Source organism: Polistes fuscatus, unplaced genomic scaffold (genome assembly GCF_010416935.1).
Source record: "Polistes fuscatus isolate 324 unplaced genomic scaffold, CU_Pfus_HIC Scaffold9, whole genome shotgun sequence".
Lineage (NCBI taxonomy): Eukaryota > Metazoa > Arthropoda > Insecta > Hymenoptera > Vespidae > Polistes > Polistes fuscatus.
The window spans coordinates 5,731,468-5,749,604 of record NW_025113173.1 but is presented as its reverse complement, the minus strand read 5'-3'; the positions used below and the strand labels follow the sequence as shown (position 1 = coordinate 5,749,604).

General features: G+C 38.9%; 1 protein-coding gene across 8 annotated transcripts in view; it reads right to left on the bottom strand.

Moving 5' to 3' along the window:
- Positions 1-1,697: 1,697 nt before the first annotated feature.
- The window catches only part of LOC122525358 (stress-activated protein kinase JNK), a 103,182-nt gene continuing 86,742 nt past the window's right edge, over positions 1,698-18,137 (bottom strand). For 5 of the 8 annotated variants that reach the window (XM_043648095.1, XM_043648099.1, XM_043648100.1 and 2 more), the window contains 9 exons: positions 9,644-9,704; positions 5,564-5,974; positions 3,566-3,695; positions 3,212-3,409; positions 2,978-3,112; positions 2,734-2,863; positions 2,470-2,628; positions 2,124-2,248; positions 1,698-1,972 (listed from right to left, as the gene is read on the bottom strand). In XM_043648095.1, coding sequence (XP_043504030.1) covers positions 1,817-1,972; positions 2,124-2,248; positions 2,470-2,628; positions 2,734-2,863; positions 2,978-3,112; positions 3,212-3,409; positions 3,566-3,695; positions 5,564-5,703 — 1,173 coding nt within the window. In that variant the 5' untranslated portion in view covers positions 5,704-5,974; positions 9,644-9,704 and the 3' untranslated portion in view covers positions 1,698-1,816. Of the gene's footprint in view, positions 1,973-2,123; positions 2,249-2,469; positions 2,629-2,733; positions 2,864-2,977; positions 3,113-3,211; positions 3,410-3,565; positions 3,696-3,850; positions 4,099-5,563; positions 5,975-9,643; positions 9,705-18,137 lie in introns of those variants that run through there. The other 3 variants (XM_043648101.1, XM_043648098.1, XM_043648093.1) reach the window with 2 other exon arrangements.

The window sequence follows — 18,137 nt, the reverse complement described above, 5'->3', positions numbered from 1 at the left end:
GTTGCACGTGGAAATATATACGTGTATACATAAATTTACTCATATATATATATATATTATATATATTTATAAATTTACATATAAACCGTATATCATACATTTCTTATCAACTAATTCACTAACGATAAGTCTGATCGCAAAACATCGTGGCACAGCACACGCTCGAACAATTTTCATTGCACTGTTTCGTATAATAATAATAATAATTAATAATAATAATAATAACAATAATAATAATATAATTAATATCATTTCCTTAAAAAAGAAAACAATTTAAAACATAATTCACGTTATATTCACTCGCGCCCTTTTAACGCCGATATTACGATTTCTTCCTTTTCTATCTTTTCTTTAATATCTTTTTTTTGTTTTCACGCGATAAAAAATGGGCTTGATAAAAAATATACAATGTTATCGACGGTTTATTACGTGAGCCATGGCGGCGGGTGGTAGTCAGGGGCTTGTTGTTTCTTAATTCATTCGAAATGAATCGTACAAATCGAAGGAGTCGCGACTAATAGAGAGAGAGAGACAGAGAGAGACAGAGAGAGAGGGAGAGAGAGAAAGAGAGCGGCATTTTTGTTTTCGTTATTTTCAAAATTCGAACAATTCGAACGGAAAGAAAGAAAAAAGAAAACAAATAATTAGGCTTCGAACATGCTCTCGGACGGCCCACCCTCGGCCATTTTATCTTTTTATGTACACACACACAAGGTCCACGACGACGGAACAGAACGAAAAAACAATGCTTTCATATTATTATTATTATTTTTTCTTTTTCTTTTCAATTAATCATGTCGTTCCCCTCGCGCGATCCGCATATTTTTATTTTATTTTATTTTATTATTTTTTTTTTTTTCATTTTGTTCTCTCTGGAAAGCACGTTTAAGACTACGGTTAATTTTTACTATTACAGAATTACAATTTTTTTTTATCTCGTCTTTTTCTTCTTCCTTCTTCTCATATTCTTTTCAACTGCTGTTATTATTATTTTGGTATTTTCTCCATCTTACGATGAAAGTTTACTTTTCAGAAGATAGAGTAAGAGATAGAGAGAGGAAGAGAGTGTGTATATATGTTTGTTTGTGTGTGTGTGTGTGGGAGAGAGAGAGCTTTGAGAAAAAATGAATCGAACTAGTTATTAAACGGGAGAGATTACTAATGTCGTAAATTCGATCGCGAGTAAGAAGGAGAACCGCGATAATATTCTATTCGCTCTCTCTCGATCTAAAAGATCCTAAAGCTTATCGTCTACAAGTGTGAACAACGAAAATTAACAGAGAGAGAGAGAGACATATATTTGTATTGATAGATAGATGTGTTAGATAATAAATAACGTGGCCGAACGTTCTCTTTGACGTTGCTCGTTTTTCTATAATGAACAAAGCAACGAGAAAAATAAAGTACAAAATGGACAGTTTGCTCTCTCCACGTCTTCCTCCTCTTCGTCCAGATTATTCCAAGTTTATTCGTAGCTTATCTTTAAATTGCATCTTGTTTTTCTTTATTAAGGAGGAATTTCTCTATTTTTTTAGAGACTCGTCGCTAGTCTGATTTATCAAACATTTTGAGAACGATGGCTCGAGGATCGGTAGAAAGAGAAACAGAGAGAGAGAGAGAGAGAGGAGAGAGAAAGAGAGAGAGAGAGAGAGCGAAAGAGAGAGAGAGAGAGTTCCAGTAGCAGTCTACTAATATTTATTTCTTTCTCTATCTCATACGACAAGACACTCTTCCCCTTTTTTATTTTTTTTTGAACAATTCTCTCTCTTCTCTAAGTGTAGAAGAAAAGCTGCGAGGACAACAAGTTTCGCTGTATCTACCGGGAGCCTGCACTCTCCGAGGGCTGAGCAACGACCGGTGCCGAATTATGGCTTATCTCGTATTCCATGACCTCTTGATAGATCAGTTCTTTCCATTGATCGACACCGTGGTCCCTCTCGTCCACGCTGTGATCGTATGGGCCAGGTGCGGGCTAAATAACAAAATATACAAAAAGAAAAAGAAAAGGAAAAAAAAAACAGAAGAAAAAGATCACTCGTGTGTTATTTGTGTTTGTTAAAAAATAAAAAGAAAAAGTGTGATCACGTCTGATGAGTGATCGATTACGATCGATCGATACTTACAGCATTGACTTCACCCTCGTCGTACCAGACGTTTATGTAATTGTGAAGCAACGCGTCGTCGACGGATATGCGTCGTTCTGGGTCGATGACGAGCATGCGCGACAATAGGTCCCTAGCCTGGCTCGCTGCAATATGTAAGTGAAACAAAAAAAAAAGAGAAAATAATATTACTACCACATAGACACAAAGTTGTTTTGTTTTGTCGCGTTAGCGTCGTAAATAAAAATAATCTAGAAATAGGATGGGATCTTCTGATAAGGAGGAGGGAGGGGGGCTGTTCTCCGTCGCGTAAAAACGCCGATCGATTAACTAGGAATAAGGGCCGACGACTCGCTGACCTACTCACCCTTTAATCTATTATGCTCCGACGAGTCGGAGGGAAACAGAACATCCGGAAATAGCCTGTCGAACGGATATCCAGGATATCGCGGTCTGTTCTCCACGTAATTCCTCACCGTTGGTTGCAACCGTTGCATGAATTCCTGCGCCGGAGTTCCCAGTTGTTCTACGATTATATAGGAAAAAGAAAAATAAATAAATGATAGCGTAATTTAGGATACGCATACGCGTATCGTAAAGAAACGCGTCAACGATTTCTATCGAAACTCACCAATTATTTTATTCCATTGATCGATGTGATCCGTACCGGGAAAAAGTACGCCGCCTCTGATCATTTCACCCATGATACATCCTACCGACCATATGTCCACGTTCTCTTTATAGCCCATACCTAATATCACCTATAAAAGTAACAATATTATAGTCATTCGTCAATAATCAAACGCGACCACCACGATCCAAGTTTTTAGTTTGAAAATATCTTACAATTTGATTTAATCGATTATTTTATTTACCTCTGGCGCTCGGTAATACCGCGTAACTACGTATGGTGTCATCATAAACGTTGTTCCGGCAGTTCTCGCCAGACCAAAGTCGAGAATTTTTAACGTGCAGTCTGACTTGACTACGATATTGCTTGGTTTTAGATCCTGTTATTTGATAACGGAATGAATAACTCTTCTCTTTTGAACGAAATATCAATGATTTATTAAGCGTTGAAAATGCTTGTCAAAATGAAATATATTTACCCTATGAATGATACCAGCAGAGTGCAAGTGCTTGATACCACATAACATTTGGTAAAGCAGATAAGACATACGTTCGTGATCCAGATCCATCTGGATCACCTGACACAGATTCGCGTCCATAAGCTCCATCACCAAATACACATCTTGAAACTCGTCCAACGACCGTTGCGGCGTAAACGCGTTTAAAAGACCGATTATCTGTAAGATAAATCATCCAAGTGTAACTATATATATCAAGATTTAGGCGATAATCTTTCCAGCAAAAATTTATAAAGATCTCGTGTGTATATACTTGGAAGATACGAACGAGACTGACCCATATAATAACGAAAGGATTCTAATCCGATAACTTACATTTTTGTGATTGACCAATTTCATGAGTTTGAACTCTCTGTAGGCTCTTTTAGCGTGTGTCACGTTTTGAAAAGGTCTCGACAACTTCTTAATCGCCACATTTTGCGCCGTGACTGTGTCGTATGCAGCACTGTAACAGAAACATCGAGAAAACAACGCATAAAAGATCGAATGATCATTTTTAACGGGTAGAATTTGTATGATAAATAATATGAAATATCTAATGAATATCCATTGGGTAGGCTCGAGGCTAAAAAAAAAATGGAAATGATAAAAACGACTCACCAAACGACACCCTGAGCGCCAACGCCACGTGGCTCGACGTCAATGTATCTCTCAGGTATGCAAAGTTCGGTATCACCGAAAACATGACGGCGATAACCACTTCTAACGTTGGCAGGTTCCATTGCGCTTGCGGGTACTGCGTTAGCCATACCTTAACTGCCTAATATTTCTCCCTTCTTTCTTTCTTCCCTCTCCCGTTTCGCTCGAACTTGGCTCGTACGTTAACTAGCGTATACGCGCAGCTCTAGCTACCAAACCAACGACAAGCACAACAAGATACAAAGGAAAAGAAAACGTGTCGTAACGACGTTTGTGCCTTCTTTTGACAAAAAGAATTTAATAACATTACTTTCCCCGCGTGTGCGCGTTTTTACTTTACATTTTTTTTCATTTTCTTCTTTTTTTCATCGGATCGAAAAATAATTCTACTACAAATTCTCTTTGTCGATGGACAGATCTTGCCTGATTGTCGGAACCATCCATACATTTTTTTATTCTTCTTTTTTTTTCACCACATTTTCTATTGCAAATCTGTCCGAAGTTTCTTGAAATATCAAAGAAAGTTTGGTAAAGAGGATGTATCGTTCGGATGGGTCCAAAAACCATGCAAAAGGATAATCAAATCATACAAAATAATCATAGTGAGATATAAATAAGATAAACTTAAAAGTAATATAAATGAATGTAATGAGGGGTGTTATATGATTGGCGTTAATAGACATAGAAGACACTGATCTTTGTTACGCGACTCTCGAAATTAAATATTACGTTAAAAGAAACGTGCATAGATTCAGGAGCATACGTTAAATTATTAAATAGGATCGTAAGTATGGATGGTTCTCGTTTTACGACATTTCCCCCTTTTAAACTATATGTTTTGATAATTTAAGAAAAGAGAAAGAAGGAAATGTACCGAAAACAATCGCAAGAAGTAAAAAAAAAGAAAAGAAATAAATTGCATCGGATAATAGAGTAGAAGAAGAAGAAGTAGAAGAAGTTTCTTCCCCTTTTTATCAAACCGATCGATGAATCGAAAATCCTCCACATTGTATAGGTTATATCTTATGGTCTAAGTTAAAGGAAAAGGCATAGCCGTAAAAGATGACTCGATCGGCAATTTTCCCGAAGCTTTTCCCATTGAATGTGCTATCGATCTTATTGCATCCTAAAACTTACCTTTTTGTTAGCCGAGACTAGTGCTTGAATTTCATCGAAAACCAATATCCGTATACTCCAGGACTTACCAAATACATCTCTCCTTGTCTAGAGAATAATTCAGAGTGCTAGGAGAAAGAAAGATCAGTGCCAGGAAAGAGAAAGAAGGAATAGGTAACAAAAGAAGACACTAAACACAACTTACCTACTTCATCTTTAATCGATTTCGACAAGAGAGAAAGAGAAACGCTAACAATAAAGCACAGTTAAACGCATTACGTTTGGATTTTGGATCAACAAACAATCGCATTTACGATAAAGCAGCCTTTCAGTCCACTTCAATTCAATTCATTCGAGGATTAACAAAGTAGAAGGAAAAAGAATAACAGTTTGCCGATGAATTTTTCTTTAACATTTTGATCGATGTAATATCGGTGAGATTTGTTGATCCAATTATAAAATAAAACGTGCACGTTTCTAAGACAATGCGAAACACTCGTATCGAAATAAATGTGATTGAAATGAGGATGAATCGAATAAAAATAAAATTCGACTCACCAGACGATTCCCTGAGCACCGGAACCAATTGGTTTGAGATTTTGGTATCGCTTGAGAATGGTGAACTTGGTGTCCCCGACCTCGACCGTGTAAAACATGGCGGACAGCCGGGTTGTCATGTCAGGCCCCAGGTGAGGCATGCGCCTCGGTGCTCGCCTCTCTTGCTGCACCTGCACCTGCGCCTCCACCCCGGAGCACTCTTGGTGCACTCGACGGGGACTTACGCTCTTAGCCACTTTGGACCAGAGATTTCTCGAATTTTAGCGGATAATATCGAACTTTGAGCTCGGTCCTCTTTCCTTGGCTCTCCCTCCTCCCTCCTTCGCCACCGCCACCGCCGCTGAACACCAGGACAACCTCGTCCGCGAATCCGGACACTTTTTCCAAACTTAAAACCAACGCCAGATTTGTCTGCAAAACAAACCAAAATTTCACTATCTTTATTATCGTTTTTATTTGCATCTTCTCAGGATTTTTTGCAAAATGACAAATCGAGCAATTCTGTTTCTCGGTATAGTTCTTTTAAGTACAATTTTTTTTTCTCGTCTCACGGGATACGAACGAAATGTAGGAGGAAAATCAGGAGATGCGAATTTAACCCTCGGTTGTCTTGGAAACTACCCTAGGGATCCATCGTTTACGATAAACGATAATGTCTTTCTAGCTCGTAGCAACAAAACTTGGAAGGAGTAGATAGAATAGAGTTTATATTGCTGATGGTAATGCGGATATCTTTAGAATAAAGCTTTGCGATATCTTTCATTTCGAGCTTTATTAAACATGTTCCGTGATATTCGCGAACATAAATCTTAAGGAGGATTATCTTTGTTCGTTTAAATGACAGGAATCATCATTTTTGCGTTCGAAGACGACATGGTTTCTTCGGTAAATTTCATTTGAGACTTCATTAATCTCAAACGTCGAGTAAATCTTTAATTAAAAAGTCGTCCTATTTGGGTCGATCTTGGTTACAACATTATAAAAAAGAAAAAAAAAAAGAAAAAAAGGAAAAGGATGAAGTATCTTGATAAACAAACCGATCTCAAATGAACTACTACTCCCATATCGTATTTACCGGTAGCGTTGAAAGAGTGCACGAGTGGATGCTCGACGGTTATTGCAATTATCGAGTGGAATTTGTCGATTAGAGGCATCGTCGAGAGTTGCCTTGCTGCACACTCTCTTGCATTCCAGTGAATGCGATACAGACATTATCGCCAACGACCTTTCGATGTTTCGCAGATTCCGCTCTTTCATAATTCATCAGCGAAATTCCTAACCGAGTGCGAAACAGAGATCTACGTTACTCGCGGTTACTTTGCTCTTCTTCTTCTCTTCCTCTTTCCATTATTCTTTTTTGACATTTTATTTTCGTAATACAATAAATGTAACGACGTTTTCTTTGACATTCTTTATCTCCTTCTCTTTCCTTCTCTTTCATTATTGGTATTTCAAAGAATTCTCTCTAGGGAAGAAAAGTTTCCTTTGAGTAATCGTTTGGTTTAATGAATTTTTCAAGGCCTCATTGGAATAGGATGAGAAAAAGAAGAAGTTTCCCCGTAATGAAGGAGCTCCGTTAAATGTCACGAGTTGAACGAACACGAAAAATGAAAAATGGGAAGCCCTTAGACATCTACTCTTACGCCCACGGCAAGGAAAATCGTAAGACTGGAAGGAAGTAGGAAGAACGACTGCGAATCGTTCAAAATAAGCGCCGGGAAAAAGGGATGGTTCGGTCTCGAGCAGTTCGCTTTACCAATCTGGGTCATTGCATGCTCGTGTCGTCAACAAGGAGGAATACGAAAAGCATAGGAAAGAAACGACGACATTCAAAGCAGTTTCGTATTATTCCTGCTGACTCCCTTCTCTTTTTGTTTCCTTTTTAGTTTTCCATGCCCTTTTGTTTTCCGACCTACTATTCGTTTGCAGAGTTTGGCCATCGTTGAAATATTCCGTTGGATCGATGAGAGGTGAACGCGCGAACGTACGTCCCTGGGCTGAATCTTCCTATTTACATTTAAAAGCAAAAAGAAAAGAATAAGAAAAGGGAGGAACGGAAGAATGCAATTTGAAGTTGGAATTATTGACGAATCCTAAGTGGAAATAAGGAAGAATTCGAAAGTGTCGATCGCGATCGGAGTGCAACTGGCACGAGCGAGTGTATATTTGCTCGTGAAGTATATATGCGAGTAAGTTCTTCTAGCACCTTGGGATTCCCTCTATTATTTATAGCCAACGTCGCAGACGCCTCTCCCTCGTCGTCTTCTTCGTCGTTCTTCCTCTTACTCTTTTTCCTCGTTAGTTTCACAGTTAGTCGGGTCTGCGTGGGCCAACCACCTTCCGTCGTTCGCCACCTGCTACCAATTACGTAACACCGCGGATGGACGCACGAGAGTCGAGCCAAAAAGACTAAACTTTCGATCCTAAATTCCAACGAATCGAAATGAAAAAATATTCCTTCTTCGAAGAACCCGGATATTCAATTTCACATCTCGGACCTCTGTTTTATTCAAATAATTCTAACGCGCTCGTGGGACTTTTTCGAGAATCCTAAACGAAGGACTCTCGAAAAAATGATCGCAACCTTTTCCATCATTTATACCGAATAAAGTAGGTCGCGAATCCGGACTTGGTGTGAGAATAATTTAAACAGATGGATACCGACTGACGTTTCGTGCCAACGTTGCAATACGCTCGTGGAGTTTAAAGATAATTAATATTCCTTATGAGTAACTCGAAAAAAGTTATTTGGCATCGGGATCTCAACGAGAACGAAAAAAGAAAAGAGGAAAGAAAATTGTCGAAATAATTTAGCTAGGTCAAGTAACACGTATTCTCAACCTAGAGACGTGGAATTAGTGTGTCGGGAAGTAAGGAATAGAAGCGGATAGTCATTTGAACGAACGAACGAAGGTAAAGCAAATGTGTAAGTGTAATAGAACCCGGGTACAAAGCACTTTGTCTTCGAGTCTAACAATGCGATCACGAGTCTAGGACTCCTTGGCAATCGTTAGAGGCGCCTCCCACCAATACATTTATCTGTCTACTACGTGTAAGCGTCAACCGAATCGCGAATCGATCTTCGATTTTTGGCTCCCTTCTGAGTTGCATCTTTTATGATGATGATGATGATGACGACGACGACGACGTGATATAATATTCTTAGGAAGAGAGAAAAGAAAGAGTTCAATGAAAAAAAGATATCAACAACTGTTTTTTTTTCCCAAATTCCAGTGCCATGAAAAAATGTACAAATATTCCAAATAAAAAGTGTAACTAATGAACGCGTTAATCGTTGGTAACGTAGCGCCATTCGTCTGTTTAAAAGGTTTATATCTGATTGCGAATTAAAAGCAGATTAAATTTCGAATAATTCACAGGCACGACTTGACGTTGTGACAGAACGACGACGACGACGTCCGTTCTCGGTGATTTAACACCTCCCACCGTTTATCCATAGACACGTACATGTGCGCATAGAACTAGAGATTCTAGAGATTTAAAGAAAAAAAAATAATAAGAAAGAAAGGAAGAGGGGGAGAGGGGGAGATAGAGGAGGGTCTGCATTCCTGTCTGCTACACAACATTGGACCATTTCCAATCTTTACGAAGAAGCTAAGAAACTTGCTAGAGACGCGTACAAATTCAAATAAAATTTCACTCTCTATTTCCCTCCCTCCTCCCTCCTTCCTTCTCTTCCTTCATCTATGCGTTGCATCTACGGATGCATATAATTCAAGGGATAAGAAGGATTTAAGAGACTACAGGCGGAAGCACGTAGCTGCTTGTCGCTTCGCTCAGGACTGATTTAGGTGTTGGATAACTGGATAAGGAAGCGACGGTTAACGACTTCCGAAAATTAATTACGACATCTGAACTCTCTGCTTTCTCCTCTTGATTTTCCTTTAGAGTTATGGGATCGATCGTTCTTCGATCAAGAGAAGATGCGAGAAGCCTCCGATCATTTTCTATTCTATGAATGAACGTCATCCGGTTGTTGGGAATGTTCATAAATATCTAATTTAGATGTTTCGTTATTAAATATCGTTAGAAAAGAAAATTATTTGATAGAACACTTACCATAAACAACAGGCGACCATTATGCGAGTAGACGAGTTCTCGGATCCAGAATGTATGATATCTAAAAACAGATAGGATAAAACAAATGAACGAGACTTTAACAACATTCCAGAAACGTTGAGATAAGAAAAAAGATAGATCGAGAAAATCGTTTGAAAGTTGATAGTAGTAGTTACGTCCGTTAATACGGATAATTAATTCAGCAATTTGTAGAGTGGACTACTGGAATGTTGATTTAGGCTGGACGAAAGAACGGATCAAGGAAAATCGAGCGGGTATGAATGGAGATTAAAAGGAAAATGAAAAGCACGGAAACGCATCCCCGATTGAGATTAATGAAGCAGCTCGTTGGTTTTTCGAAAAGAGAAGGAAGGAAGCGCGTGCCGTCGCTTTGATTTATTCTCGTACCTTCTTCTTCTTCTTTTTCTTTTTCTTCTTTCTCTCTGTTCATCTATTTGTTTTTGTTTCTCCCACAGATAGAGAGAACACATAGCGAAGCATACCTCTCTCTCTCTCTCCCTGTCCTCTTCTTCTACCAACAAATTCAAAGCTGGAATGCTCGAAAAGCATCGGGAGACGTTTCCTCGTGATTTCTCGCGGGATAGTAGCGTGTTAATTCGAATATATACGCGTCTAAAATTAATATAAATTAGCCTGGTGGTGTGGAGGCTTGGGAGTCTGCTGTCCACGGAATGCAAGCATCGTTCCCGTAAATTGAGACAAGTTGCCAGCAACGCCGCAAACTCGGAATGGTCCGAATGGCAAGAGAACTCGAGCAAAGCTCCTCGAATACCACAGTCTCGTCCTTTTAAACGTGTTTACAAACGAAGGATCGCAAAGTCTTGCTCGATGCGAGAGAGGGAGCGAGAGAGGGAACATCGCACCCATACACGCGCAAAAGGAGAACGTTAAGTGCTCCGTCTCTTTGGCCCCCCATGTAAATTTCCTTCCTGCAGGATGATCGATCTTCCATTATTAAAGGTAGGATACTTTTAATCCCACCGTACCCCAAAGAGTTAATACGAGTTAAAAAAATGTTTAACAATTGTCAACGGAATACCAATGGGTTTGAATTTGATTAAATATCAAATTTATTAGCTCGTTTTTATTCATTTGCAATGATTAGTTGGATCGGATTTGGAAAATGAGAACTCGTGGAATTAATTTGAGCATTATTTGGATTGTATAAAGGAAATTTGAGGATAATGACTGCGATGTCGTTTGGAAAAAGCATCGTGGTAATCTTAGCTTCGTTGTCCCTCTCATTCCTTTTTCGACGAGTTACAATAGAGAGGAGGGGAACGTCTTTGGGTTTTCCTTCCAGCCTTCAACGACGACGAGTTAGGGAAAAATTCGGCACGGATAGTGCTTCGTGCCTTGCTTCTTCTTTTTTCTTCCTCTTTTACGTCTACCCTCTCTGAAAGGTGCCGTGAAATATGATCCTGGCAAGACGTTCTCCTCTTGTCTTGCTATTAGTCGTCGAAAACAAGCGTCTACTTTTTCAACGAGAGCACGAGTCGATTCTTTTTTTTCTTTTTTAACCCTCTTACTACTTTTTTTTCTTCTTCGGTAGCACCTTATTTTCTAAGTCGACGAGATATGTGAGGGAGAATAAATTAGAAAATAGAAAAAAATATAGGACGGAAATAAGGAACGTTAACGTGGGGCGTTCGCGGCAAATCGCGATAGAATGATCGAAAAGAAAAAAAGGAAACGTCGAAGGGGTTCCAGGGTAGTAAAGCTTTAAGAGCCACAAAGCTCGCACGTTAGGGTTGCGAGTTAAAGTCGCGTGGAGAGTTCGGAAACTCGTAGGTCTTTGATCTGGCAATTAACTTTGCTGCGAGAGAGGAACTGCGGCTAGGGGGATAAAAAAAAGAAGAAAAAGACAAAGAGAGGAACGAGAGAGAACGATGGTTGTTTCTCCTAGTGTGTAGAATTGCTGCAGTAATATATATACCCACTAATATAACCCTTCGTCCCAAAGGTACGCGGATATTTCCCGCAAACTGAAAAATAAATCCTCTTTGTCTTTTTATCTTTTTATTTATCTTTCTCTTTCTCTCTCTCTCTCCATCCGCTATTTGTCTTTTTTATTTGATGTTTCAAGTGATTCTTCCTTTATCAAACATTTCGTTTACCTTCTTTCTATTTGATTTTCTCGTTGAAAAATTCATAATCCAAAAATACAGGGTTGAATTACTCTCGACAATTTTTATTTCTTCTTCTTCTTTTTTTTTTTATGGTTTCTTGTCGAAAAATCGAAGAGACTCTCGGTGGAATTGTTCAGTGATTTAACAGGAGCTTTTACAAACGTTCCGTCGAAAAGAAAAGAATTGGAATGAACCGAGTTATCTTAAAAGGCGAAAGAACTTTGGCAAGTAGTTTCGATCAGTTTTAATCTTCTTCTGGCCACGAGAGAATTGGAAAAGTCTCAGGAAAGAAGAACGATGTTTTATTATCAACGATAAAGCCGAACTTTTTAACCCCGGCGAAATCTTGTTCGGGCGAAAGAATTTTTTTCATTTTCTCGCGAAAAATTCTTATCGTTGTTTCTCTTATTTCTTTTTTTTCCTTTTTTCCTTTTTAGATGGAGAAAGGAGTTAAAGGTAAATAGGAACTTTTAGCAACACAATAGTGCAAAATTTGTTAAACGAAATATGATTGGGCTACCGCAATCAAGAAAATCAAATTCAAGTGTCCCTAATAGTAGTTTAATCCCGAAAGCTTCGTTCTTCGGTTTTGCCGTTTTCTCCACGAGTAAATAATAAAGTTAATTTGAGAGATGAAGAAACGAAAATTCGTTCCAGAGAACAAATTTCGTTTCTCAAGCGTTTCTATTCGTTTGTTTCATTTTCTATGCTTTTCCTTTTACTTGATAATCATTGTAATCGATTTTACAATTTGAAAAAGAGTAGCTTCAAAATGATTTCGCGGACGGTAAATTGGACGAGAGAGAAATTAATTTTTAATTTCAAATTCGTCATTGTACTTTTTCAAGAGAGAAGAAAAAAGGGAAAAAGTCAGAGAAAAGTTAAAAGATTTGCCATTGTGTTGTCCAATGCATTTTAAATATTCATTAAATTCAAGAGGATCGAGTAACGTTCTCGTTAACGAAGTTTCAACGAGGATGCGTTCTTGCATTTGTAGTCGGTCATGCAAGTAATTCCACCCTTTTCCCGTAAGCTCTTTTTTTTCTTTTATCATCATCCTCCGTCCTTCTCTTTCTCTCTCTCTCTCGTACACTCGAGACTGCTTTGCACTTTGGAATTTCTACGAAATCAAATTTACTTCGTCCGCTTTCTACGCTAGACCGTCGCGCAAGACTTCAAAGCGTTCGTTCGTCCAGCTTATGGAGCAAACTACCCTCCTTCGAATTCTAGAGGGGTTATATGACCAAAGTACTGCACCCCTTTTACTTACTTCCTATATGCGCAATCTTTTCTTCCCTTTTTATTTGTCATAACTTTATTTTAGAAAAATCGAATAAAGTATTACAGGAACCTATCGATTCTCGAAGCGTACATTGAAACTATTAAAGAAAAAAATGATTTATCGAATGGCAAGCCGTCCGTTAATTTGGAAATAATAGATTTCATAGCCAATAGAGAGAGATAGGAAAAAAAGGGGGGGGATAAAAGAAGAAGAAGAAGAAGAAAAATCGAGTTTAATTTAAAAGAAAAAAAGGGAGAAAGTCATTAGGCATTGAACGAGGTAAAAAGTTGGATAATTTGGTGCGGTGACCGGCTGCGTTCTCGGTAATCGAAGAAGAGAGGGCATGTCTCCTCTCTCGATAGGGTCCTCCCTACGGAATCACTCGAATAAAAAGTTCCAGACGATAAATTTAAAACTCTTAGTTTCTCTTTCCCCGTAACATCATCATCATCATCATCATCATCGTCGTCGTCGTCGTCATGGCCCCCTAGCATTGCACCACCTTTTCGCATCTTTCGATTTTCTTCCAACTTCGCCACGGGAAATCGTATTCTTATCTATTCCATTCTGAAAATTCGTTAGCCCGTAAAATGTGAACGCGCGTAAAACCATTTGAAATAGGAGCTAGAAAAGAAGACACGGGGAAAGAGAGAGAAAGAGAAGTTTGGAAACTAGTTTGGTCGGATGTAACCGAGTTAAATGAGCGTTAAACTGTCGGATCTCATTTGACATCGCTAAACTTTCCAACGGGAAGGAAGATCCGTCGGGGCCATTGGTTCTCCTTAAAAGAATTGCAATATCATTCGAACCCTTTCGCGTTAATTATGTTTCATCCTATAAAGAAAGGAAGAAAAATGGTCATAATTTGACATGGAATAACAGTTGACGTTGAACGCGAAATGACATTTACAAATTTCTCCTTAGATAAACATCGTTGAAAGATCATCGAGCAATTTATTTCGGGCTTAAACGTAGTCAATGGCTTAGCCCACTCTCGACGTAGAAATATTAGATGTTTTGTCTACGTTGAATTTCGTCAATGACTTTTTAGCCTTATATACCGGTGTCCTTACCGAGTTCTTAAGTGCACGCAACTATATATTGCTATCGTAAGTTTCCGCCATGCGTACTTTCTCGTACGCGTGAAATCACTCGGAGAGGAATGGAAGAGAAGAGGCACGGAAAAGTTAATCGACGACGTCTAATGAGCTCGACGGGGCCGTAAGCGCGGTGAGAAAAGTCAGCCGGTGATTTAACGGATCGCTTCTTGGCAGAGAGTACGGGTAATTCGAAACCACTGTTTTGGCGCCGAGAGACGGGCTAACGGCCCTAACGAGATGATACTACCACCTTCGGTTGCGATATCTTACAAACAAATTCGACAAAAGGATTTATTTTCCAACGCCCCGCTTAACGACAACAAAACCAAACGGATCAACGTCACATTTTTTAGTTGTACATTTTTCAAACAAAAACATTCTTTAAACGTAAATTGCGAGCACGAAAGGGGAATACGGTAGGAGGGAAAATCCTCTCGCATCTCGCACTTCCTTAATAATTAATCTGTCCTCGGGAGAGATTTGAACGGGTCGAGTGCTTGCTCGAAACGCTAACGCCCCTCTCCCCCCGTTTACCAAGTTTCTCTTATTTTCTCGGTTCTCTCGCGAGTTTTCCTCGATTCCAAATTGGAGCACGACTTCCTCTTCGTACGCGTGACGCGTTGGATAATCCTCTCTTAGGATTACTAAATAATTCCTTCAATTAGAATTGCCAACGTACGCGGGTCAATTATATATTTTTCTATTAATCAAAATATTTCGCACGTTCGAAGCAATATGATAATTGATAGTCTAAATGTTCTCCCAAGGTGTTTATAGGTGTAGTGGAATAGTAAAACGGAGTTGATGAGTTTCTCAAAAGAGAGAGAGAGAGAGAGAGGGAAGGGTGTCTCGCACGAATGCTTCGTTATTGAATGTTAAGTTTGTCTAGACTCGTGTCACAGTAATTACTCCCAATCAGTATGCCATGGCTCCTTTTCTTCGACGGTGCTTGTAATTAGCTTGGCAGGGATAGCTTGACGAGAGATATTCCGTGTCTCTCTACCAAAAGGGAGAGAGAGAGAAGAGAGTTCACTGACCGAATTTTCAGAGTAGAGAGAGAGGCTAACCGCAAAACGCGAATAATAGTCTCGTGGTCGACCGAAATGGACTGTAAACGACGATCGTGTGCTGGTGGGTGGATGGATCGAATAAATCCTGATGATAATTGCTACGATGCTCTCCTCCGGGTTTTCTACAGGCTCGCTCAACTTTTATCTCGAGCATAATGCAAAAATACGACGAATATTTTTCTTTTATTTGATATTTTCTTGAAAAAGCAAAGATAATTCGAACGAAATTCGTAAGAAAAGTCAATTAAAAAGAAAGTTCGAATATTCTTCTTGCCCCCCCCCCTTTCGCTGTATTCCTCGTTGTATCCCTCTTTTTCCCTCCTCTCTAAAGTGAGATTAGCGCAAACACGCCAGACGCGAAAGTATGCGGTGAATTTCAAAAATGTCGCCAATGTCACCGACAGACGGTGTCTCGCGGCTAAATATAAGCGACGAAATCGGCGCTGAGACGATACAACTTGAAAGAGATAGGAGAGTGGGATTGATGACAAGAGGGAGGGAGGTAAAAAGGTTTTTTTCCACGTTTCTAAACATCTTCGAAACGACTTGCACTCGTCGGATGATAATAATAATTATAATTATAATCGTACGTAGGGGGAAAGTGGTATGCGTGTACCGCTAGTGTAGACGAAAAATGTCTCCAATGGAAATTGCAATTGGAAGGAAGAATAAAGAATGCAATTGAGATCCGATTGGAAAAGATCGGTACGCTTTGTGTGCTTAGGGTGTCGCGTGCCTGTACGTCTCCACCTTCCCTCGTCTTATTCTTATCTTTTTTTCTCTTTTCTCATTCCCCGCCATGTTATGCAACTCGCGAACAAGTCCCAAGGAAGATATTTGCGTCGAGGAATGCCGCTAATTGGCCGAAAATAAATGCTCGCGTCGAAGACTATTTCTCTCTTCCTCTATCTCTTTCTCGCATCTTAAACGCTTCAAATTCATTTTCTTCTCCGACAACAACGTTCCTTCCCTTCGTTTTTCAATTTTTAACCAAATTTTTACGAATTTACCAACTCACGCAATTGTTCTATATTTATTTTTCCTCTTCTTCTTTTCGTAAAAAAGACTTTAACTGGATTAAACTCGGAACGTTCAATGGAATTGTTTCGAAAACGAGTCTGTTTTTAAGACAGATACGGAAGTGAATGAGACGGAAGGAGACGGAAAAACAAAGAGAGAAAGACTAAAAATAGGGGAGTAAAAGTGCTCGAGGGACTTTTAACTTTACGATCACGATTTTCTTTTTCTCTCTTACCTTTTCGTTTTCTATTCTACGAGAAGATAGGAAAAAGGATAGTCAGAAGGGAACGATTATTTCGTTTCCTTGTCTTATTTCTTCTTCTTTTTCTTCTTCCGTCTCGATCACCTTCGATTTTTCGAAATAAAATAGGACAAAATACAAAAATAAAATAAAAAGGAAAAGTAGACACGTGAAAAGACAGACATAGGGACCAGCGGTCACGTAGGATTCGGTTAGAAAATTCTCAAGGGAATTTAACGAATCGTAGAAAGGCAGTGCCTCCTGTCAATTTGGATGAACGTTTGCGTCTTCGAACTTTTCCCCCCTGTTTTACTTTTTTTCCTCTCCCTTTCCTCTTTCCCTTTTCTTCAGCTCAGTTTACTTTTTTCAATCCTCCAACATTCTTCGAAATTTCTTCGAACTTTTCGAAGAAATTCGATCCCATTCGGTTTATCGTACGAGTCGTCTATCAATTTTAATTAAACCGAATTAATACGATGATCGACTTTGATTAATCGCCAGTTCAGAGTTTAATGAAGAATTTTATAGAATTAAATACGCGATCTAGTATATAATAAACAATAAATTATATTCGATTATCGTGTAATATATCGTGTAATTTATTATCGCAATGTTGATATTTGGAAAATATCGATTGGAACTGGAAAGAAAACGTTTTACAGCGAATTAAGATCGCGAGTAGTAGTTATGTTCGGTAATTAATCGAATAACGATCGAGTTAGGCTACTTAACGCCCTCGTTATAAGCATTTAATCGTTCTCGAGATCGAGAACGTTCCTTTGTAGAATATTTGAGCAACTAGCTACTACTGGCTCGTAATTCATGCTCTGATTGATATTCATTGTGCTCTGTCTGTTTCTCTTTCCCTCTCTCTCTCTCTCTCTCTACTTCATTCCATCTCATAGAAGATTCTCCGAGAAGATAGCAATTTCGTACATAAATTACTATAATTACGATTCAACGTCAGGCTTAGAAGGACGAAGTGGAAATTAACGAGGGAGACTTATGTTCGTTGGGTGAATGCGTCGAAGTAAAAGACGTTGAAAGGTTGTCTCGAGTATGTGTACGCGTATATACACGCACGCACACACTCCTTCTCTTTGACAAGGAAAACTAATTAAATTTTAATGTCTTTCAACGTTGATCTTATTCATCTCGATGATCGAATACAAATTTGTAAAATTGATCGAATGTTTAATAGAATGCGTTTATAAACCGCATTATCGTGCAATTATTTTTTTTTGGTAGGAAACCTTAAAGCAGAAATAAGGTAGAAGAAGATAATAGGTAAATAATAAAAAAGAAAAAAAAAATAAGGAAAATATAGGAGGTATTTTTGTTTGTCTTCTCCAGTCGTGTGTCAAGTGCGTTTCTCTCGAAGGAATATGCAGCAGGCTCGTCGAATGGGAAGTGATGCTCGAGTGGAAGGCTTTTCATTGGCTAATCTCGAGACTCGTAGTAGGAAACAATGCTCCGTGATGATGATCGCGTACCTCGTTAACGAACTTTTACAAAGAGGGGAAATACAGATATGTTTGTTGCATGATAAAGTCTCAGGGAAATGAAGAAAAGGGATGTTAACGATATTCCTCTTCGAGTACACTGCGGAAAGAGAAAGAGAGAAATGAATT